Below are 23,273 nucleotides of genomic sequence, written 5' to 3' on the forward strand. Positions count from 1 at the left end.
CCCGGTGCCCGGTGCCCGGTGCCCGGTGCCCGGTGCCCGGTGCCCGGTGCCCGGCAGGGGACGCGCGTGTGCCGGGACTACCGCTCCCGGCGTGCGGCGCGGCACTGCGGCAGGCCCTGGGCTGCCCGGCCGCGCCTGCGGGGCTGCGGAGAGAGGCGAGGCGGGGCCGGCGAGAAGCGGAGCGGGGCGTCGGCGCTGCTTGGGGAGTCCCGCTGGCGCCTCCCGGCCCGACTGCCGCCCCGAGCCGCCCCGCGCCGCTCCGGTGCCACCGCCCCCACTGGGGCGGGGAGGCGGGTCCCGCCGCGATGCGGCTGCCCGTGCGCCGCCGCTGTCGCCCGCCCGCCGCCGCCTCCTGAGCGCCGCCGCAGCCATGGAGCGGAGGGCGGAGGCGCCGCCGCCGCCGCAGGGCCTCGACTTCACCGTGGAGAACGTGGAGAAGGTGAGCGAACCCCGCCGGGCCACCCGCGGGAGTGGCGGGGCGCGGTACGCGGCCGGGGGCTGCTGGTGCTGCCGCGGTGGTGCGGGGGATGCGGCTCGGGGAGCGGGGGGGGGGCACCTGCTCGGCCATGCCGGGCCCGGGGAGGGTGACGGGCGGCAGCCTCTGTCTCTGCCCCGCCGGGACAGCCTGGAGAGGGAAAACGATGTGGCAGGAATGAGCAGAAGGGAGGGGTTGTGTGTGTCTCCGACGGGCGTCCTCTAGGTCGCCAGCTGCAGCGCCGGGCAGGGAGAGCCCACGGGTCTGGTCGTAGCTGCTGAGCCAGACGCATCGATGTGAAGCCCTTTATCAGTGTCTCCATTAGGCAGAGAAGGGACTATTGCCAGGTGCTGGGAATTGTTGAGTTTTACGGTTGGAAAAAGCCTTCAGAAGGCGGATGGACCAGTGATGCATTTCTAAACCTGGAATCCAGCCACTTTGCTCCTGCTGATGCTCAAGGTCCTCCAAATCAGTTGCAGGGCAACAGGAGTGAAGCTGTGATTGCTGAAATCTGGGATCCGGGGAACGGCCACGGCAAACCAAGGCCTGCTGGCATCACACGACTGCCAGGACGAGCCCTGAGCAGCTGCTGTGCGACCTGGAGTTCATCACAGAGACCAAGCAGGGCACTCCAGTGATCAACTGGGAAGGCAGCTGAGCAAAAACATTCCCTTGGCCGCCTTGGAGGTGGTGGGGGCAGGACAGCAGAGGATGCATCCCTGAAGGGCAAACATCACCTTTCCACTTACCCTGTAGCCATACACTCGACAGACATTTGTAGCTCAGTCCTCCGACAGCTGGTGGGAATCCCAAGTGTCCTCGTTTTTCCGCTATAAGAATAGACCGAGATCCTTGCCAAAGCAGTGCTTACACGCTTGCTGGTGGGCATATAGAATCATGGAATCATTTAGGTTGGAAAGGACCTTTCAGATCATTGTGTCCCACTGTTAATGCAGCTGTGCTAAGCCCACCACTAAACCATGTCCACACGTGTGTTTCACGCACATCCCTCCCCAGCAGGTTGCCTGGCCTGGCTGGAAGTGTTGGGTCAGGGATGTCAGGTTTGTAACTGGGTGCTGGTTGCCTTTGTGGCTGCAGGTGAGACACGGACCACCTCTTCCAGGGAGACGGAGACAGAGCACGTCCAGGGGGATTAACTGATGTCTGGAAAATGCTACATTCATGCAACCTTCTGCAGCTTATTCTGCATACATACAGGGCTGCTGGATGATTTTGCCTCTGACTTCCTTTCTCTTTGTCAGACATAAACTGCGCCTTTGTTTGCACCAACAATGAAGCGCACACTTGCCGGGGAAGGGTGGGCAGTGCCAGGGTGGAGGACACCCAGTGCTGGCTGGGTGAGGTGGGGCTGTGCTGAGAGGCAGCTTGTCCTTGCCAAGCTGTTCAGGATTTAGTCTCCTGCTACCTGGGAGGAGGCAGAGATGCCCTCTAGGATGCTTCATCTCCCCTCCCCCAGCCCGCTCGGCCTCTCTGGATTTCGCAGGCTTTACCATCTCAGTGGTGACCTCTGAAGGTGCAGCTGTGGACTGTGGTGGGCTTCTGAGCCGCTGGCAGGGTGCAGCAGCACAGTACCTGCCCAGAGGAAGAAATGTGGCGTGGGATCAGGAAAAAACCCAGAGGTTCAGCAGCCCAGAGCGCTCCTGTGTCAGTCTTTATCAGGGAGGGCTATGAGGTTTTTCTCATACAAAGCGAAGGAAAAATGGGCTTTGCTGGGTGCAGGGTTGGTGGGAGGCAGGTGGGTAGAGCCACTTTGTCAGAGCTGATGCTGGTAGATAAATGATGATTCTACTGGCCTGGGCTCTTCCACCTGCCAGGTTTTGTGCATGGGTCTATTAATAGTACTGAATACTGATTAAAGTCAGGGTTTGACTCCTTTCTGAGTCAGTGATATGCGCTGGTGTTAAGAATAGTGTGAGGAGCTGGTTACCTCTTAAATCAGAGGGTTGAAGAGTTTCCAGGTCACCTGCCATCATTTGTGCCAGTTGTAGCCAGGGCAGTCTCTGGTGCGACTGTGCCTGTCACGCTCTTCTGATGGTTTTTGTGGAGAGGATTCATGTCCCTGGAAGACCCTTTTGTACCTGTGCTGTTGTTTATAATGCAGTGGGCTGGGCAAATGCCCCCAGAGCTTTGCAGGGCTGTTGGATGCCTGTGTAGCTGAAGAGCATTGTTGCTGTGTTTATCCCACATAACCTTTGCCAGAGAGGACACTTAGATCCCTCCAGCTGTGACCAGTGGTTTCCGAGAGGCAGGAGGGTGCAGATGCTGGAGGCAGAGCCAGCTGGCAGATCTGAAAGCCTGTGGGCAGCAGGCAGGCAGCTGCCTTTTTTCCTGAGGAGGTACCAGGTTCAGCTGCTGCACTTCAGGAGCCATCTGAAAGTTGCTCCCTATATTTTTTTTCTTTTTTTTCCCATCAGGAACTCTTGCATGACAGGGGGAAGGAGCAGGGCTGTGCTGGGGCTCAACTGTTATGATACAGTTACTGTGTTAGCATCCCCCAGTTCCAGCCAAAGGCTGCTCATCTGCTTTTTGTTTTCTTCTGAGCCTGACCTAGATGCTGCTCTGGCTTCAGCACAGCTAGAGCAGCATGGTGTGGCCACACTGCATGGACCTGTTTGGAGTCCAGCAGCTCTGGGTTGGCTCTGCTGTCCCTGCATCTGCTGCTGAGTGGGGCTCTGCTGCCGCATTTGGAGGGATCAGAGGAAAGGGAAGGCTGAGGGCTTCAGGCTGTGAGGATGCTCAGCCTCCCTTGTTTAAATGTTGCAATCTGGTTTGTGACCTGCATGTGCTTTTATGTGCCCAGGAGCTGCCCCTAGTGTGACTGACAGCCTGGTGCTGGGCTGATGAACTCTGCTCCAGTGAAGATGTATTGCAGATATTGCTGGCTGTGTCCATCTCAGAGGAGCAGTGCACAAGCAGGACTTGTGCCCTGCAATTGTGATCTCCCTTGGGTCAGAGGTAGCAGCACCTAACACTGCAATATTGAACAGAAGAAGAATGCAAAACCCTCTCCACCTGTTCTTCATGCAGTTGAATCCACTTTGGCAGTATCCCCATTTTTGAATTAAGAAAAAAAGGCAGTGCTGTTCCTCCATGAATTTTCCAAGTGCCTGTTCTTGCCCTCTTTTTTTGTCTGATTCCTTCCAGGTCTTTCCTCCCTTGGCCTGCCTCTCATCCTCTGGGGTGTTTGTAATATTCACTGACGTCTTTTCCCTAGCGCATTAGTGGTCTGGCATCTCTGGGCCTTCCAGATTGCCGTGTGCCTCTCTGGAGATGCCTGATGAATGCACAGAGTCTCTCCGGCAGGATGGGTAGGCGGGGTGTCATGGAGCTGACATTCGGAGCCTACCGTGATGGGAAAGGGATGGCTTTGATCACTGCTTCTCGGAGATGCTGAGCCTCGGGGATGTGGCAGCTGCTGGGGCTGCCTTCCACTCGGGAGGATGGGGAGGAGAAACCCAAGTGCATCTGCTTTCTTTGGGTTATTGCCTATCTTCAGAAACCTGACCAAGAGAATTAAAAATATTTGAGGGAGGGGGAATGGCATCCTCTGTCCAGTTCCCTGCTGGCAGTGGCTTGACCACTTATTCCTTAGAGGCAGCCTACATATGTGAGCTGTGCCAGTTGTGCTGGGGATGGTGAGCTGGGGACCTTAGGAGGTGAGATTCTTGCAAAATTGAGGGAAGCTGCATGTCACCAACAAGGGAGTCATCTTGTTTCATGTTTAAGCAGATCTTCCTGCCGAAGCGGATTCCAGCCAGAGCCAACCTTGGCCAAACACATGGCTTCTTCCGGTGGTGTGGTGCTGATGAGATGAGAAGGCAGCATCTTGTTTTGCCAGGGCTCGGCTGAGCTCTACAGGGACCATTGTTAGAGCCTCATCTCAGCTCTGATAGAGCAGGAGTGGGTGGGATTGGTGCCTAGGGGCCAGCAGGGATTCCTGTCTCAAAATGCCTTTGTACTCCATAGCTGAAGTGAGGGGTAGAATGGGATGGTGGACAAGTGTGTTCTGCTTACTCTTGGAACTCATCCTGGGCTCTGCGCTCCCAGGGTTCCTCTCTGGTCCTGCTTATCCTTTGCTTGTTTAGGCCCCTGTCACCCTCGCTGAGAGCACATGTGTCTCCCACAGCCCCCATCCCTGCTGGGGACCACCCCATGCTCTGCAGAGGGCTGATGGCAGTGAAGCAGCGAGAGAGATGCCAAAGCTGCCAAGCTGTGTGTCTGGGCTGCAGCCTTTTCTGGACACCTGAGGACTTGGTGTGGGCAAGCTGGGCTCAAAGAGGGACTTCACAGCGGCAGCACCTTTTATTAAGAAAGGGGAGAAAAATCCCGTTCTTTGGGGCTGCTTGTCCTTGAACAGGAGCAACATGCCTAGCAGCACACACCCAGCCTTATTTTGCATCCATTTGCTATCCTCGGCGTTTCGGCAGGCTGCCACCTTCCCGAGGTGCTCGCTGCTCAGCCTGTCCCGCTGGGGCCGGGCGGGCCAGCTGCTGCAGGGGGTGGGAGGCCGGGATGATGTTCCCTTCGCTTGGCAGAGCCAGTGTAATGTCTGTGCTGTTGCAGGCATGGAGCACTGGTGGTGCGAGTGCACTCAACTAGAAAGGACAGCAAGAGACTGCAGTGGGAGGCATCCCAAGGGTCCTGCTGAAAGGAGGCTGATGGTTGCTGAGGGGCTGTGGCTACTGCTGCCCCTGCCATGCAGTGGCTGTGGGTACAGGACAAGGAGCAGGGCAGGAATATGTTTTGCAGCCTGGTGTTTGTTTCCCCAGCTGGGATACAGACCTCAGGGCTGTACCTGCTCTCACCTCTGTGCTCAAGCAGACTGGCCCTTGGAGGGCATCTCCCCATGGAGCCCACAAGAACAGCAGGCAGCCCCTTCCTGTTCTGTGTGTCTGGGGTTGCTCTTGTAATAATGGCACAGACACAACACCTCCCTGCAGGACATCCCATGTTAATATATTTAGGCAGTGGAATCAGGGAGACAGCCTGCTGACACTTGGCTCCCTACAGAAGCTCTGAGTGAGGGCTGGGCTCATAGAAGATCCTTTTCCCTTGCAATGCCTGAGTGAAACGCAGGTGCCTCTGCTTGGCTGAAACTCTCCTTGGACTGCACCCCCTCCACCTCCCCAAGGAAGTAGCACTGAACTTCTGACCCATGTCTTTGGGCAAGCTGTCCTGCCCCAAGGCACCTTATTTGAAGGGCTGATTCTGCTTCAATGACAAGAGCTTGACTGAGGTTTTGGCCACAGCTTTTTAGAGCAGGGAAGAGCCATCATAATGTGCTTGAATTATTTTCAGCCAAGCAGAGCTGATGTTGGAGAAAGCTCCTTCCCCCAGCCAAAGGGCATAGCTGACAGCTGGGCTGTTTACCAGCTCTCACATTACAGGTCTAATTGCAGAGGAGGTAGGTCTGGTGTCAGCCACCCGTTGAAATTGGAATGCACAGAACCTCTCTGTTAGATGTCACTGCCCAATTTCATGCCTTCTGCTTCTCCCTCTTGGTGTTAATGAGTTCCCCTTGTCATCTCCAATGCTTCCTGATGCCCCTTAGGTTGCTGGCTCGTGTGGTCATGTCAAAGTTCAACAGCAGCTGGTGCTGGTGCCTGCCTCTAGCACGAGGGCAATGTCTTTTCTTGCTGGGGAGGAGCACGTTCAGTGCCCTTGTGCAGGGCACAGTGCCTTGCAGCCCCCTGCCCCGTGCTCTCAGCAGAGGATGGTGCTCAGCTGATGTGTGTAGTAGGCCAAGTAAAGAGCTTAGTCTGCTTCCAGGGGTTTCTTCTGCTGCTTTGAGCTGGATTAGGATGGTCCCAGTATTCCTGCCCATCCTTGTTGGCCCTCTGAAAGGCTCTCCCATGTTGTGTAGAGCACTAGATGAGGTGTGCTGTTGGTAGCCCTGGGGCACATGCTACCTTTCCTCTGTGCTTGGTATCCTGCGTACAGGCAGGAGCAGTCATGCTTCTTTCAGGAGCTGTCACAACTGGTCTCCTCTCCGGCAGGGTGTTTAGGGAAGGGGGCTGAGAAAGTCAGCAGCTGCTTTTTTCCAGAATATTCTTCTGACTTCCAGCAGTTTGCAGCATGAACCTCCAGCATCAGCTTTGCTTCCATCCTCCGAATATATTCTTGTAGTTGGTAGATGTTTTCATCTCACCACTCACCTCCTTTCTCTGAGGTGCTGAGCAGTGGAGGCTCCAGCACGTCCTTGAGGGCCTTTGCTGGAAACCTCCCCAGAGCCTCTCTGTAGAAGGATTGGGAGGAACAGGGCTGTGAGGTGATGTTGCTGGGTGTGGATGTTTCCAGAAAGCTCACTGGTGACAGTGGGCACTGTGCACAGGGTGGAACATGAGGGCTGCAGGCAAGGTATGGGGTGGTGGTGGTGGGAAAGCTGTCCACATGGCTGGAAAGCTGACTCAGCTTGGGAAAGGGTCTTGTGACGCAATTGCTCACTGTTCTCTAATGCAGTGGTAGTGACATCTCCCCAGAATGAGTGTTGAGAGGAGCAGCTGTGATGGTGCTCCCTCTTTGCCATTGTCATGATACAACAGTCATTTTTTTTTAGCATAGCCAGTACTGGATTCTCTGCTGGGGCTGCATGCAGGATGCTTGCACCTCAGTCTCGTGCTGGGCTCTTCTTGGTTACGCACTTCCCTCCGTTCAGTCAGATGATCACATGAAAACACCAGGGTCTGTTGGCTTTAAGGCATTGACAGGATCAGACCTTAGTCAGCGGCACCAGCCAGGTGGAGGATGAGCCCTCAGCTGCTTCCCAGGGGACACACTGTGTGCGCCAACCCCTGCTCTGCTGCCCTGCCATGGTTGCCATCACATGTGGTGCTGTGCAAGGCTTGCCCCACACGTGCATCACTCCGGGGCTCACTGTGGTGTGCCTGGAGTGTGCTCAGTGCCACACTGTGTGTGCAGCTTCCCTGCCATGAGGCTGCCATGCAGCAGCTCTGTGGCCAGCAGTGGTGACCAGCTGGGGAGTTGGTGGGTCAGAAACCCAGCTCTGGAGGTCAGGTTCATAAATGGTGAGGTCCATGCTTTGGAAACTTTGTGCTGCTTCAGAGGTTAGGAATCCTGTGGTAATGTGTACACTTTATGCCTTGTAATATATGATGCACAGGGATTTCTAGTCCCCACAATTTTCTAAGTGTTGACATTATTCAAAATAGAAGAAATAAATTCCTTAGGAAATGCTTGGAAGTGTAAAAAGAGAGGTTTAGAAGTAAGGAGGGGTCCTGAACTAGGGAGCAGACGGAGGGCACTGCTGCCAGCCTTTGCACCTTGTGACAGTGCCCAGCAAGTGAGGAAGGGAAAGAGTGGATTGTCACCATTCTGGGAATCTCAAGTGAGATTTATTTGGGAAGGAAAAAAGGCAGCAAGCTCTGATGGGAGCAAGTAAGAGACTGAGACCCTAATGGTTGGTAGCTCTAGCTTCAGCCCTGCTGCGGGATGACTCAGTCCTTAGCACAAGAGCAGAGGTAGGAGCCAGATTTCTACCCCTAGGAGTGGTTGAACTTTTAGTGCATCTGCACCTACTGGTCTGTAGTGAAGTAAACTGTAGCTTTGCTGGGAGGGGATGACAGTGCTTTCCTCTGCCCCAGCAACTGAGCAATGCTTTGGGCATAATTCTGAGATAGCTGGGAACAGAGCAAAAGTTTGGCTAGCTCCTGGGAGCTCCCCTTGGCTGCCCTGTTGGGACAGATTTCTCTCTCTCTCTGGGTCCTGCTTATCTAGGGTTAACCTTTTCTGTGTCATGATACATCCCTTTGTGGGTCAGACACTGTCCCTCTGCAGCCCGTGTTGGCTGGCTCCGTCTCCTACAACGTACTTCATAACCTCTTTCTTTCCTACAAAGAGGTTATCCTCATTTTCCTCTGAAACAAATTGATGAACAGAGGTGTTTCAAATTATGTCCCGGGCAATGCTGACTCTGTCAGGTTCCTGCCATTTTGCCTTGCTCTTTGGTCTCACTCTGGAAAGCAGCAGTAGGGAGGCACAAGCACTTGCTTGGGAAGCTTGTTGCCGTGCATCAAGCTGCCAGCTCTGCATGCTTAAAAATAGGGTTTAAATCCTCTCCTGGGTACAAGAGCTACACAGAACTTCATAGAGCTTTTTAAGGGGGAGGAGAAGGATATTTGAGACCTGGAGCCAGGGTGGGGACACAAAAAAATCCTCTGCACCTGCTGGAATCATCCTCTGATCTGCTGGTGGTGTGCGATTGGTGCCTGATTGCCTGACAGATGCCATGGATTTTCCTTGCTCCTAGCATGTGCAGTCAGCGATTTGAAATGAAACATGCTGTGCCAGACAGAAAACCCTGCTGCTGGAAGATGGAGTTCAGGCACAGGCTAGTTACTCTTCCCCTCTTGTGTGAGGACAACACTGCTTACCAGTTGCACCCACTCAGGATAAGTAACTAATTAATATTGGGCTTCAGATCTGTGTGATGTTGCTCTGCAGATGAAGCCTTGCAGCCTGTGTAAGGCTGTTCATGTGGATCTGAGCTCTGCAAAGCAATAACTAGATCTCCCAAAGCTGTGGGAGCAGGTAAGTAATGTTTCCCTTCTCCGTACAGAGAAATGTACTGAGCAGCCCTGGACTTTCGGGAGAGATGGTGGCAGAGGCAGGGTTGGACGCTGGCTCTCCTGGCTCAACTATAACTGGATGAGTTTGAGAATATTTCAGAGGGACTTCATGGAGGGATTAATCCCTGAGCTTAGTTACTCTGGGTTTCCAGGACTCTGTACAACCTGACAGATAAAGATCTGCAGTGGCTCTTGCATGCTCTTGCTTATGGATGCAAGCTGTGGACCACACATGCTCTCTGAGAGCCAGTGCATCCTCAGCTCTTTCAGAGAGCAGGTGTGGGTGGAAGGCAGGAGGGCTGGTCTGCTATGTCCCTCACAGCCCTCATGTGGCAGAGGGGAAGCAGGCAGATTGGTCATGCATGAAAGTGAAGGTGGGAAATTACTAAGGAAAAGAAATTTCCAGAGTGAAGTATGAGAAGAGGGGAAAAATGCTGCTGCCAGATCACTCTTGCTTCCCTGAGAGTCCGAGGAGGGAGGCCAGCTAACAGGCTGGCATGGGGATGGGGGCTGGCTTTGCAGGACAGCCCAAGCACGGGCTCCATCCTAGAGAGCCTTCCTGGTGAGCCTTCTCCAGGCATGACAGGCTGCAGTGGTGCTTCTTGGCTGCTCTAAGGTGCTTCCCTCTCTCTTCCAGGCTCTTCATCAGCTGTATTATGACCCAAACATCGAGAACAAGAACTTGGCTCAGAAATGGCTGATGCAGGCACAGGTGTCCCCCCAGGCATGGCACTTCAGCTGGCTGCTTCTCCACATGGACAAGGTGCCCGAGATCCAGTACTTTGGTGCCAGTGCTCTCCACATTAAAATCTCCCGTTACTGGAGTGACATCCCAGCTGACCAGTATGAGAGCCTCAAGTCGCAGCTCTTCACCCACATCACCCGCTTTGCCAGTGGCTCCAAGATTGTGCTGACCCGGCTGTGCGTGGCGCTGGCCTCCCTGGCGCTCAGCATGATGCCAGATGCCTGGCCCTGTGCTGTGGCAGACATGGTGCGCATGTTCCAGGCAGAGGACTCCAACGTGGATGGGCGAGCACGGTGCCTGGCACTGCTGGAGCTGCTGACAGTGCTGCCCGAGGAGTTTCAGACCAGTCGCCTTCCACAGTACCGCAAGGGCCAGGTACGCAGTGTCCTGGCGCAGGAGTGCAGCTCTGTCTTCCCTTTGCTGGAACAGCTGCTGCAGCAGCAGGACTCCCCAGGTTTCATCAAGCAGAAGGTGCTGAAGTGCTTCTCCAGCTGGGTTCAGCTGGAGATTCCGCTGATGGACTGCGAGAACCTCATCCAGGCAGCTTTCACCTCTCTGCAGGACCCAGAGCTCTTTGACACAGCAGTGGAGGCTGTGGTCAATGCCATTTCCCAGCCCGATGCCCAGAGGTAAGGGCAGCCTCTCCTGTGTGCTGCAGGCTGGTGCTCCTGGGCATCAGTGGGGGAACAGGGTGGGAAGATGGGGCCTGGAGGTAATGATGGCAGGGTTTAGAAGTGGGAGAATGTTAAAAGCAGCTGAGACTATTGGTTTCTCATAGTTGGTCCTGGAAGACTTTGCACTATGGTTGACTCGTAGGGACCATGTAGTCTTAGGCAGCTGCAGCCCATGTCCACCCTTGCTTCTCAAGCAGACAGGGATGCTTCCCTCTGGCTGCTCATGTCAGATCCTGCAGCAGCCGACCAGAGAGCACCTGCCTAGCTCCTGCCAGCAGGCGTTCAGAGACCTTCCTCTGCCTCATGCTGCTGGTCCAGCCAAAGAGCCAATTCAATGCAGAGAGAATAAAAACCAGATCTGTTGATTTTCTCCCTCCTGGCTCCAACAGCTTGTGCCAGTCAAGGACTTGTCCTTTGTCTGTGGCCATGGCTGCCCCTGGAACAGCTGAGCTGGGAGCTGGGGCTGGGGCAGGTCCTGTTGGGGCTGTGTTGTGGGGCTCCAATCTCGTCTGCTTGGCTGCATTGTCTGAGTGGCTGCCAGCTCTTGGGACCAATGCCTGCAGAAGGGACAGTACATCTCCAGTTCCTGTGGCCACATCCCTTCCTGGCTGCTTAGCAACCTTTGCCTGAAGAGGAGGGTTTCCCTGAAGGCTGGGCTGAACTGCTGCCACTGTACATCCCTGTGCATCACGCAGGATCCGACCCTCTGCAGCAGTGGGAATGATGCTGCTGCTGCAGGTGTGAGCCCTGATCCTCCTCTTCGTTCAGGGCAAGGTCAGCTGGTGTGTTCCCCAGCTCCAGAGGCTGCCCTTTTCAATGAAAAGAGGTTGCATCTGTAGACTGCAAGTCCTGGTGGACAGAGGGACCCCTCAGGTTTGTAATGTGCTGCTGGGTGTGGGGAGGTGTTGCCTCGTTTGCTGTCGTTCAGAGGATGACAAGTTGCTTTTTCTTCTGCCTGGCAAAGGCTGAGGACCAGCCCAAACCCTTGTAGCAGGTTTGGTGCAGAATATAAAAAGGTGTGAGAAGGTCACCTGCAGTTCTGAAATGTTGGGCTCTGTCTTCCTCCTTTCCATTTCCCTTGAGTCTCAGAAGTCCCTGGGCTTTGTGCAGGAGAATGGCCCTGCACTGTTCTTTGGTTGCATTAAAAGGCTGAGTTTTGTGTTGAGCTCCCCAAGTGAATTTTGTCAAGAAGCATGACTGACAGTGGGGTTTCATCTCGGCTCCTGTGCTGACCCTGCCATGCAGTTTTTGGCCCCATTTGATCTTGCCATGCTGGCTATTCCCTTACAGCATCATCAGAACTTGCTCTCCATCCTTCTTCCTGAAGGCATCATCTGCCATAGCAGAGCACCCTCCTGTCTGTAGGCATGTGGGCAGTGGCCAGGCCAGGGCAGGCAGCTGGCCTGAAAGGCTGCCCAGTGTGTAAGCTGGGTGCAGTCCCTGATCCCAGGGTGTGGGGACAGCAGTGGCATTGTCACAGGGATGCCCTGCCAGGCAGCGTGTGGTGTCGGCTGCTTCCCAGCCCTGATGGGCTCTCTCTCTTCCCCTTTGTCCCTTGTGTCCTCTATCCTGTGTTCCTACTCCTGCTTTCTCGGGTACTGGCTGTCCCGCCCCTCTGGCTTTGTTGCTCAGCCGAAGTAGATTCAGCTCTTCCCAGATCCCCAGGGAGTCTCCTGACCTTTCTGTATCTTGTCTTGACAGTCTGGGAGATCCCTACTGCTTTTCAGCTGTTTTCTTCCTCCATGGTCTCTTGCCTTTGTTTCCACAGGGCTCTTGGCTGCAGACTTGGAGTGTCCTTGGTGCTGGGCTGCTGGGCACGGTCCTCTCCAGAGCTTTGTAGCAATGCATCCTGCATTACTGCATGAGAGGGTTAGTCTCCAGGCTTGGCCCCTGTGTCTTTCCCCCCTTGCTCCCTCCCAGCTGTCTTCATTGACATTGCTACAGAGGTGATTGTGCAGGTGTGCTTCTGCCATCAGCAGAAGGCTCAGTGGCTCATGAGCTTGGCTTTTGATACTGAGGGTTAGATAGCCTGTGGGTCATCTTCCCAGAGGAGCACCATCTTGCAAGGTAGCTCTCACAGTGTACCGTAACCTGTGTCCAGGTGGAGAAGGGCAGGTGTTACCTCATGGCCAAGGACCACCTGGCCCTGGTGCTGCCTCAGTGTTGGGTAAGTCACTTGTGCCAGCAGCTCCCATTTCCCTGCTTGCAAGCAGCAGCAGATAGTTTCCTCAGTTGCTTCAGAGGTGTTACTAGAGATGATGCACCAGAGATTCGTAGGTGCAGTGTTTGATCTCCTTACCTGCCAGGTGGGTGGAAGCCCGTTGCACCCAGAGAAAGGGCTATCCTGGGCATTGCTGGAGTCTCGATGCCACTCCTCTGTTAGGATATGGCATTCCTGAGAAGAAACCTTTGAGGATGGGCTAAGAGCAGCTGGGCAGTGCTGGGCTGGCACTGGAGCATTTCTGAGCACACCCCTGCTCTTAAAGGCAGTGGGAAACTCCTGAGTCGCAGGAGGGGAGGAATGGAGATACTGTTGCATCTCATTTGCAGAGGACTGGTTTGGGCTAGAATTTCCTTCACATTTGAGGATTATCCCCTCACTTAAGTGGGTCAGAGAGCCTGCCTGGCAGTGCATGCTGCAGGGAGAGAGCTGGTATGTGGCATTTGGCCATGCTCCTGTAGTGCAATAGGTAGTGTTGGAGTCGGGTAGGAACCTAGAGGTACATCTAGACATGGTGTATGCCCATGGTGGGAGTTACAGAGCATGGATGTCAGACATTTGAGTTGCCTCTTTTCAAACTATGAGGGTGTTGCTGCAGTGGTGGAGATGGCAGGATTGCCTGGTGTCCAGCCCATCCCTTTCTGGTCTTGGGTCCTGGTGCTGAATTCCCGAAGAGGAATATCTCTTGAAGAGTTTTCCAAGAGTTTCATGAGAAACAGGTTTTAAATAAGATTGGGTTAGTATCTTATCAGGATGTGGTTCAGATTGTGGATCAGGAAGGATGAGATTGTCCCATATGAGCTGCCCATGTCTCCCATCTGCAGGTTGTCCTCCATTCTGTGGTATGGTTTGGGAAGAGTTGTGGGAAGAGCAGAAGGAGGTGTGGGTCCCATGGAGGGAGCTGCAAATGTTGCAGTTCCCTGGACTTTGAGAAGGGACCAGACAAACTCAGGAAAGCAAAATTTGCTCATCTGCTAAATACCAGGATAGCAAATCTTGCTCAGGAAGGCTAAGATAAATCACTGGAGGGAAATACATGGGCAAGAGTCACCATATGACTGCCAGGTTCATATACTCTTTCACCAGCATTCCCAGTTTTTGACTGCTGGAAAGAAGCTGCTCAGCTGGGCATCCAGGGGCTTGTCTGAGCTGGGATGGTTTTGTCTTTTTCTGCCTGACACTGAGGTGCTGGGTGTGGAAAGTGGTGGCTGGCAGCAGGGCTGGCACATGTAGTGTCTGCCTCCTGGGGCAAACTCTGCACCTGGTCAGTGATGTGGCATCATCTGGTGACTTGGGCTGGGAAGCAGCACTGACACCAGGTGTAGTGACCTGGGGCTTCCACCTCCTGGATGAGGAGGGGAGCAGCTCAGCTCTGACTGACTTGACCATGGGTCTTGCATGACTGGTAAAACAACTCCCCTAAAGCAAACATTTATCTCTTGTCTGGGGATCCTTTTCCTCCTAGTTGCCCTTACATCTGCATAGCAATGAGCAGAGCAAGGTGGTGCTCAGGAGACATGACTCACCCAACATATTCTAGAAGTCTTCACCAACATAGGATTGCAACATGGAAATATATTCAGGTGGTTATCTCTGCTGGTTGTGCAGGGAGTCCAGAGGACCAGCTCAGGTCCAGGCATCTGCACTGTATTTCAAGGTAACCAGCACAAGCAGGATCCTTGTCATAAATACATCACTAAGGCAATGTGTACCCGGTGCTGTGAAGGAAGGGTGGCTTTGCCCTGCACTGCAGCAGCGCAGCATTCCTTGTGCCTTTTTCCCTGGCCACTGCCCTGACTCCCTTGGGCCAACCCTGGATGCAGCATCAGTTTCTAGGGAGAAAAACTGGCACTGCCACATGCATCACTCACAGGGCATCAGAGGCTTTAAAATGGTTTGCACAAAAATACCTGCCCCTTTTACTGTCTGATTTCCTCTAGGGGAGAGGGGTGAGGGGAAGATGACACCCAACAGCCCAGAGGGGATGCTGGGATGACCACTGGGACTGGAGACACCTTGTTTCCTCTGTCTTCTCTTGCTGACCTAGAGAAAAAGCTGCCATCACCAGCATGGCTCTGTTCCTGCACTGGTGGCACCAATGGCTTTGTTCTCTTCTAAATCATCTGTAGCCAGAGCACCCAGCCACTTCAGGGTGGACATATGGCTGTCCTGCTATCTCACTCACATCTCTTCCCCACCCTGGGCACAGGATAGAGCTGGCATCATGTGTGCCTCCCACACCAAGCATCCCTAGCCCCTTAGCACCTGCGTGTGGGGGGCGGGCAGAGAGCACACGCTGCGGCTGCAGATAACATGCCTGGGCGGGCAGGGAAATGGCAGGGAAAAGGCAGGCTGCTCATCAGCCTCTGGCACGGCCTCTCTCCCTCTCCGGGGGCCCTGGGCTGCCTTTCACCTTGGCTGCCTCCTTCTCGTTGCCTTGGTTACCATCCCTTACAGGCAGCAGCACGGAGGGGAGGCTGATGTGCGGGATGGGAGGTGGGAGAGCTGGGCTGCACTGGGCTGCGGCAGCCTGGGAGGATGGGGGCCAGGGGATGTGCCAGGTGGCCAGCATTCTCTCTGGGTAGGAGTCCCCAGTGGTGGCTGCCCACTTCTTCCCAGACACAGTGCACAATCTGGATGTGCCTGAGCTGGACAGTCCACGGTTTCCCATTGACAGCTTGGGTTACCTCTATGCAGATCTGAGGAGCGCAGGCTGCAAGCATGGGGAGAGGAGCCTGCAGGTCTGCCCTTGTCGCTGTTCTCTGACTCCCCATTGATGCTGCTGTGTGCAGGCACAGCTTACTCATTGCTGATGGCACTGACAAGTTGGGGGTGCTGACAGCCCTGCCGGCTGGCTTGGGTGGGCACAGACGGGGTCCCACACCACAGTACAGTGGGGGATTTGCACAGAGCTGATGGCCACTGGGTTAGCCGTTCTCTTTGCTTGCAGAGACTCCACTGCAGCATTGCTTGGGGCTTCAGCTTTTGTCCCAATGCCACAGGCTGCAGGGGGAGTTCGTGTAAGCAGTAAAGGCTCCTTGGATGTATCCTCTTTCACAAAGCAGTCTTCAAGCAGGGAAAGCTGGGTAGGAGCCCTGGGAGACCATCAGAGGTGCTTGCCCATGCCAGCAAGGTGATGCCAGGCACTGATTCAGGCTGTACTTGCAGGTACGTGAACACCCTGCTCAAGCTCATCCCACCCGTGCTGGGGCTCCAAGAGCAGCTCCGCCAGGCAGTCCAGAGCGGGGACATGGAGACATCACATGGGATCTGCCGCATTGCTGTGGCCCTGGGGGAGAACCACTCCCGGTGAGTGCTAGGGATGCTTCCTAGGAAAGGGAGTCATCTTGGAGCAGCCTGCTATTCCCCACAAGCTGCTTTGGCCAGAGCCTGTCCTGCATCCAGTGGTATGTGTCAAGGCAGAGGAGCTGGGCTCACAGTGGAGATGCCACTCTGATTGTGCTCTCTGCTTCTCAGGGCCCTCCTGGACCAGGTGGAGCATTGGCAGAGCTTCCTGGCCTTGGTCAACATGATCATGTTCTGTACTGGCATCCCTGGACACTACCCTGTCAACGAAACCACCAGCTCCTTGACACTCACCTTCTGGTACACACTGCAGGTCAGTGGCCTTTGTGGCCAGCCTCCCTGGGCCCTGCCCTCTAGGCAGGGCCGGAGACACCAGTGCATGGGGACTGAGGTCTTCCTGCGTGGCTGCATTTTGTCTCAGGGATTTCTAATGTCCCCACTCCTTGTCCTTCACTTGCAGCTGCTGTAGGACACATACCTAGCAAATGCTGGCCCCATGGCTTGTTTTTTCTGCCACCAGTCTTCCTTAGAAGACTTAGATGGGCCTTGTTAACATAACTAATTAAAATTTCATTGTTAATTTTTCTCCTCAGCAGCAGATCTGGTTGCTTAGCTCCTTGCTGCACATCTACAGCAGGAGAGGAGGAGAGCACAGCTCTAGTGGCTGCCCAGTGTGCAGTCAGTCTCTCAGGACCACTGTTCCCTGCACCAGCACAGCAGCCCTGCCATGTCGTGCTCTATTTTTAGCTCCTGTTCATTCCTCAGCTCCAATCCTCTTCAATCTGTTGTGTGGCTGAGTGTGGGCAAGAAGGAGGGCGAAGCTGATGATGTGCCGGCAGCTCCTCTGCTGGATGAGGCCAGACTGAGGTTCCCACTGCCTCTAGCAGCTTCTCTGGATGGGTCTGAGGTTATGGATGCAGGCAGGAGAGCACCGTGTTCAGGCATCCATTCCAGCCTGCCTCAGCTGCGCTTCTGGTGCAGGCGTGCTTCTGAGACTAGGACATGGCAGCACACTGCCACCCCCTATAACCATGCTGTCTGAAGGTTTGCCAAGCTGCTGGGGCTTCTGGCATTTTGCCTCTAGATAATACTGCCACTGCAAAAGGGCTAAGCATCAAGTGGACCTTGAGGAGCTGCGAATGCAGCCTCCAAGGCATGACAGGTCCCACCAACCCTGGGAAATATCCCTGAGTCCCTTGTGAAGCAGGCATGCTAGCTCTGTTTTCCTTTCCCTGCAACAGCTGATGTATTTATTCCTCCTCCTTTCTCCAGGATGACATCCTCTCCTTTGAGCCAGACAAGCAGGCAGTGTACCAGCAGGTCTACAGGCCTGTCTACTTCCAGCTGGTGGATGTGTTGCTGCACAAAGCCCAGTTCCCCTCCGATGAGGAGTATGGTTTCTGGTCTTCAGATGAGAAGGAGCAGTTTCGGATATACAGGTACAGCTGTGAGGTTTGGGTTTGCTAGTTAAGCAGGTGAGGATGCGGGCAGCATCCTGCCATCCTGGAGACTGAGTGCTGTGGCATGAACCAAGCCTCCTTGACACAGAGGAGATTGTTTCTGTCAAGAGCTGTCTTGGTGGTGATGGAAATGATGATGTGGAAATGAGCTGGTGTTTTGACACACCACCAGTTGCCCTGCCTAGGAAGCCATGGGATCATTCTCTGTTGGCTGGGGCAGTGTGCTTGTATGGGCAATGCCTGTGCCCTGCCTGGTAGCAGGAGGGAAAGTAATGTGTCCACACACGGAGCTCTCTGCATGGGATAGGGGCAACATTTGGAGATCCCTGTGTTCTCTGCAGGGTGGACATCTCTGACACGCTGATGTACGTGTATGAGATGCTGGGTGCTGAGCTGCTGAGCAGCCTTTATGACAAACTTGGACGTCTCCTGACCAACACGGAGCAGCCATCCACGTGGCAGGTAAGCAAGGGGACCCAGGTGCCAGGCTGATGACTACCAGCCCCTCAGGAACCTGTCCTCACCATGGGACATAGAGAGCAAAGGGACGTGACAGAGGTGAGGAGCATGAGCACCTTGCCAGGACACATGCAGGCTCTCTGGGGTCTGCTGGAGAGAGAAATAGGTCTTCTGCCTCCCTGTCCTTAGTGCTGCCCAGGCATCAGCCTCCTCAGACACTATGGGGGGTCTGAGCTGGTTCTTAGAGCTGGGGCTGGGTTGGGCATCAGTGGTCAGTGCATGCCTCTGACGGTGCCTCTCCTGCCCTGGCAGCACACAGAGGCCTTGCTCTATGGCTTCCAGTCCATTGCTGAGACCATTGACGTAAACTACTCCGATGTGGTGCCAGGACTGATCGGCCTCATTCCACGGATCAGCATCAGCAATGTGCAGCTTGCTGACACTGTCATGTTCACTATCGGTGAGGTCTTTGCTTACGTGCAGGCTGGGCTGGGGAGGGAAAGCCCCTGTGAGACTACACCTACTCAGCAATACCAGTGTTGAAAAGCAAAGCTGAGCATCCTGGGACACAGGGAGCAAGAGCCTGCAGCATAGTCCTGTGGTCTGATTCTGTCTGTGCATCCAGGGTCCCTGTCTGAGTGGCTGGCTGATCACCCTGTCATGATTAACAATGTGTTGCCGCTGGTGCTCCAAGCTTTGGGCAATCCTGAGCTCTCCATATCCAGCGTCTCTACACTGAAAAAGATCTGCCGGGAGTGCAAATATGACCTGCCACCTTATGCTGCCAACATTGTTGCTGTGTCTCAGGTAGGAGCTGGATGCAGGTGGATGTGTGATGGTGACCTGGGATGTGCTTTACACACACCCTTTCCTTTGCGAGGAGCAGGGCAGGGGGATGCAAAGAAGCAGCTCAAGACATCTTGCTTGGCATGGAGGACTTGTTGTCTGTCTTGTTATGAGGTCTGTAAATGTATGTGGCAGACCCTGTGTCCTGTTGTGAGTGCAGAAATGGCAAGGGGTCTAATGGGATTGCACTCAGGTGCCTCTCCTATCCCTGGGGTTTGCTTTGTTGGGAGCAGCATCCTGCCACCTGTGCACCTGCCAGGCAGCTAGTACCACCACTGGGCATCTGGGGGGCATTGTGTTCAGCCTCTCCTTGGAGACTGACCTGGTCCCTGCAGTGCTGGGGCAGCTTGCCCTGCAGTCCTTCTTGGCTTTCAAGATTTGAGGCAGATGGAGCTCAGAGTCCCGAGGCACGAAGAGAACTGCTGGACTTGGCCAAGCTGCCAGGGTGTGCATGGAAGCAGAGAGGTGGAGGGCATGACTCTCTTCTTTTAGGGCCTGGGTGACACTGTCACTGAAGTAAGCAAACCTTGCCTGAGGTTGACTCCTTGAGTCATCCTGCTTCAGAGCCTGTCCAAGTCAGGGGCTCCCCTTGCTGGATAACTGAGTGGGCTGGCTCAGGGAAAAGCTTATCAGGGGACAAGGATTTTACTCATTGCCTGTGGTGGGTTATAGGGAGTACATGGTGCTTGTCTGTGCCCATGCTAGTGTTGGCTGTATTGTTGATCCTCTACATCAGTCCCACTTCCTGGAAGGGAAGGGGCTTTCTGCAGCACTTACCCTCCTCTTTCTCTCTCCCTTTCCCTTTGACAGGAGGTGTTGATGAAGCAGATTCACAAGGTAAGAGAGGCTGACTCACATCTCTAGCTGGTTCTGCTTGCCCCAATCCCCGCCCCCCATACTCTCTTAGTCATGCTCAGCTGAAAACATGAGGGGTGCCATGGCAAGTTGGGCTGTCCCCAGAGGAGAGCTCAGCCCTGCATCCATGGTGTGCAGGACCAGGATAACCTGCTGGCTGCCTATTGCTCTGCTGCCAGGCTTCAATTGCATGGGCTGGGGTTGGGCTGGGGGCGTATGTCCCCATAGAGAGGGAAGTGCCCAGGGAGGTTTAACTCTAGCAGTTTGCAGTCTCTCCAAACCCAAGGATGCCAAGATGGCAGGCATGTCTTCAAGAGGAAAAAGAAGGGATATAAGTGTGGGTAATAGAACCTGGAACCAGGACAGGGTGGGATGCTGTACCCTATAGGGGCTGAGACAGGCTGGTGTCTCAGAGTAGGGGGAGTGATGCCAGCATGGAGATGCCTGGACACCAACTGGTCTTTCCTTGGCAGGTCCTGGGAAGAGGCCAGGTGTGCTGCTGGCAGAGCTCCTGGGAACAGGAGCTGGTAGGGACCTGTTCTCCTCACCTGCAGTGAGATGCCCCTAGAGTGACCCAGATGAAGCAGCTCAGGAACTGCAGCACACTGGTCCTGCCTTTGCTGGCTGGGCCTTGACAGCTGTCTGAGTTAGCAAGTGTGCAGCAGGGCTGTGGCCTAGGCAGTGACCTGCCCTGTTGTGCATTCTCTCTGTCTCAGACAAGCCAGTGCATGTGGCTGATGCAGGCTCTTGGTTTCCTGCTTTCCGCACTGCAAGTGGAGGAGATCCTGAAGAACCTGCACTCCCTGATCACCCCTTACATCCAGCAGCTGGAAAAGCTGGCTGATGAAACGGTGAGTGCCTGTGTGCCGCCTCCTTCCAGAAGCGGCCTCTCCTGCTGGTTGTAGCCCTGGGGTTGCTGTGTTAAAGCAGTGCTCTGAAACATGGGCCTAAGAGAGGGCACAGTGCAGGGAACCCCTCTCTGGCACTTTGCCTCTGTAGTCCTGGTTCCTCAGCATCCCAAAGACATGACTGTGATTGAGCAGTGCAGTCCATGTCATACTTTGGCTTTATTTTCCCTGGCAGCCCAATCCCTCCAACAGGCTGGCCATCATCCACATCCTGGGCCTGCTTTCCAACCTCTTCACCACCCTAGACATCAGCCACCATGATGATGACCATGAAAGTACCGAGGTCAAGAAACTGCCAGTGCAGCAAGGACCCAACCCAGTGAGTAGAGTGATAGCTCTATGCTCTTTGTGACAGCCTGTCCAAAGCCTTTCTATTCACTGGTGATGCCAGGAAAAGGGGATTAATGGGGAATGCAGTGTGTGCCAGCAAGAGGGTAGTGCTAGTGCATTCCAGCTAAAACAGCTCCTTCATTTCATCGCACCACTCCTGAGGTGGGCAGAGGGGACTTGCCTTTTGGATGTTCTGAAGGATAGCCTGAGTGCTGCAGCCAACTGTGAGCTGTGCCAGGCTGCTTCAGAAGAAAGCTGCCCAGCTTTGGAGAGGGGAGGTGGTGCCTGAAAGTTTGAGTCCAGACCATGCTTAGTCTTGAATCTCGCCTCCCTAGTGACCTGGGAGCCAATGCTCTTCCATATCTTCCTTATAGGTGGTGGTGGTTCTGCAGCAAGTCTTCCAGCTCATACAGAAGGTTCTCAGCAAGTGGCTGAATGATGCCCAGGTGGTGGAGGTAACCAGGCTTCACCTGTATATTGCCTGCAGCTCTGTCTGTCCTTGAAGATATGAGCTGAGGACAGTAAAGGGCAGACTCTGGGTGATGGTCTGTAAGAGGGATGTCTTGCTGGGTAGTCTGGACCAGTACTGCTTGCTGTCACTAGCAGTGCCTGACCATTCGTCTGTATTGTGCCTCCATCAGCTTTGCTTCTCTCCAATAACAGAGGGCCTGCCATGAGCAGGGACATGGGATCTACCCAGCTTGTGTTCCCTAAGAGGATGGCTCTGTTCTGACCTAGACCTGTATCATCTGGTGTTTGTGCAGTTTACTCAGTCCAGTAATGCCCATATGCAACATCCCACCAACCACTTCTCCCTGACCCTCAGGGAACCTTCCTGCTGTGGTGGGAGGGTTTTTCCTGGTCACTGGGAGCATCCTGTGCTGCAGGGCAGGGCACCAGTTTCAGAGCAGGTCTGAGCTCTCTGCTTGGCTGGTCCCTGTCACCATTGCCAGGTCTTCCCTCCCTAACCTATTCCTTAAGCCCTGACCCCCAGGAGAGGTCTCCTGATATCCATTGATCATGCAGTCTCTTTTCTCCTGCAGTCTGTCTGTGCCATATTTGAGAAGTCTGTGAAGACCCTCCTGGATGATTTTGCCCCCATGGTGCCTCAGCTGTGTGAGATGCTGGGGCAGATGTACAGCACCATACCCCAGGTCTCTGCCATTGAACTGACCCGGCAGGTACAGAGCTGCATTTGGGATTGAGGCTGCCGCTCCCAGAGGGGCTGGGGATGTGCAGGGCCAGCAGCAGTTTCAGTCCTTCTCTCTCTCTTGCAGCTGGTTCACATCTTTGCCCATGAGCCTGCCCACTTCCCTCCCATCAAGGCCCTCTTCATGCTTGTCACCTCAGTCACACTGACCCTGTTCCACCAAGGTATGTGGGATTAACCCTTCTTTGTGCTGGGGCTGATGTCAGGCTTTTGCATGCATGGAGTCTGGAGGCGTCAGGAATGGCTGTTTTCACTCCTAGCTAAGCTAATGGGGCCATCTCTATTTCTTGGATTCATCCCAACCCCTGGAAGGTGGGTACCTTCCCTGAAGGGCAATAGAAGCAGGAAACCCCCGGGTGCTCTGGGAAATGTCTGTACTGCCATGATAGCCCTGCTTCTGTAGCAGGGCTGGGTGCCACATGCTGCAAGGGTTGAGCCAGAGCTCCAGTCCAGCTTGACAGAGAGTCTGTGCCCTAAGGGAGATTCTGGGATTCCTCTGGAGGCCAGCACTGCTTATAGTGGCCTGGAATCTAGCCCTCGTATGAGCAGGAGAATGTGTGTGTGAACATTTGGGAAATGACCTTTTCAGAGTCACTGCTGGCCACCAAGTCACTGCTGTGATGCTGAGGATGCTGGCATCCTCCCACAGGGCAGGAGCCCCTCTTTGGCTCACTGCCCACCCTTCAAAAAGTAAATGGGGTTAGAAAAGGCTCCTTTGCACCATGGCTTCCCTCAGCATCTTGGTGACTTGCCCTGTGACAGGCACAAATGTACATTGGAGCTGCTGGCTCTGGTCCTTCAGCACCACCACATGTGGTCCCCAAGGGGTCTTTTCCTTTGCTCACAGCCAGGTGCCTGGTAGGGTGATGCTCTCCCCCAGTTCAAGGCTCAGAGCTCTCTAAAGAGGTGGGGGGAGACATGAGGACCCCTGCCTCATCATCACACCATGGTCCAAGCAAATCCCACACTGTGCTGAGGTGTCACTGGGGTCAGTGACAAGCTGAGCTGACCTGGATATCAGGTCCCTGCTTGTGCCAGCGATATGTGGATGTGTCTATGCTGGAACACTTATGCCTTGGTGCCAGGGAGGTGGTGATGCCTCCAAGCAGCAGCAGGCAGGGAAGGGGACAGAGCCCTAGCTGTGCCAACACTGAATGTGAGCTTTGCTCAGGCAAGCG

General features: G+C 54.6%; 1 protein-coding gene across 2 annotated transcripts in view; it reads left to right on the plus strand.

Annotated features, from left to right (window-relative positions):
• The first annotated feature begins 146 nt into the window (after nt 1-146).
• The window catches only part of IPO13 (importin 13), a 31,511-nt gene continuing 8,384 nt past the window's right edge, over nt 147-23,273 (plus strand). For both annotated transcript variants that reach the window (XM_071564783.1, XM_071564784.1), the window contains exons 1-14: nt 147-439; nt 9,719-10,455; nt 15,890-16,030; nt 16,199-16,340; nt 17,300-17,466; nt 17,829-17,949; nt 18,259-18,406; nt 18,572-18,753; nt 19,603-19,629; nt 20,364-20,498; nt 20,731-20,874; nt 21,260-21,340; nt 21,929-22,066; nt 22,163-22,259. In XM_071564783.1, coding sequence (XP_071420884.1) covers nt 371-439; nt 9,719-10,455; nt 15,890-16,030; nt 16,199-16,340; nt 17,300-17,466; nt 17,829-17,949; nt 18,259-18,406; nt 18,572-18,753; nt 19,603-19,629; nt 20,364-20,498; nt 20,731-20,874; nt 21,260-21,340; nt 21,929-22,066; nt 22,163-22,259 — 2,329 coding nt within the window. In that variant the 5' untranslated portion in view covers nt 147-370. The remainder of the gene's footprint in view (nt 440-9,718; nt 10,456-15,889; nt 16,031-16,198; nt 16,341-17,299; nt 17,467-17,828; nt 17,950-18,258; nt 18,407-18,571; nt 18,754-19,602; nt 19,630-20,363; nt 20,499-20,730; nt 20,875-21,259; nt 21,341-21,928; nt 22,067-22,162; nt 22,260-23,273) is intronic.

The sequence above is a fragment of the Pithys albifrons genome, chromosome 10 (assembly GCF_047495875.1).
Source record: "Pithys albifrons albifrons isolate INPA30051 chromosome 10, PitAlb_v1, whole genome shotgun sequence".
Taxonomy (NCBI): Eukaryota; Metazoa; Chordata; class Aves; order Passeriformes; family Thamnophilidae; genus Pithys; species Pithys albifrons.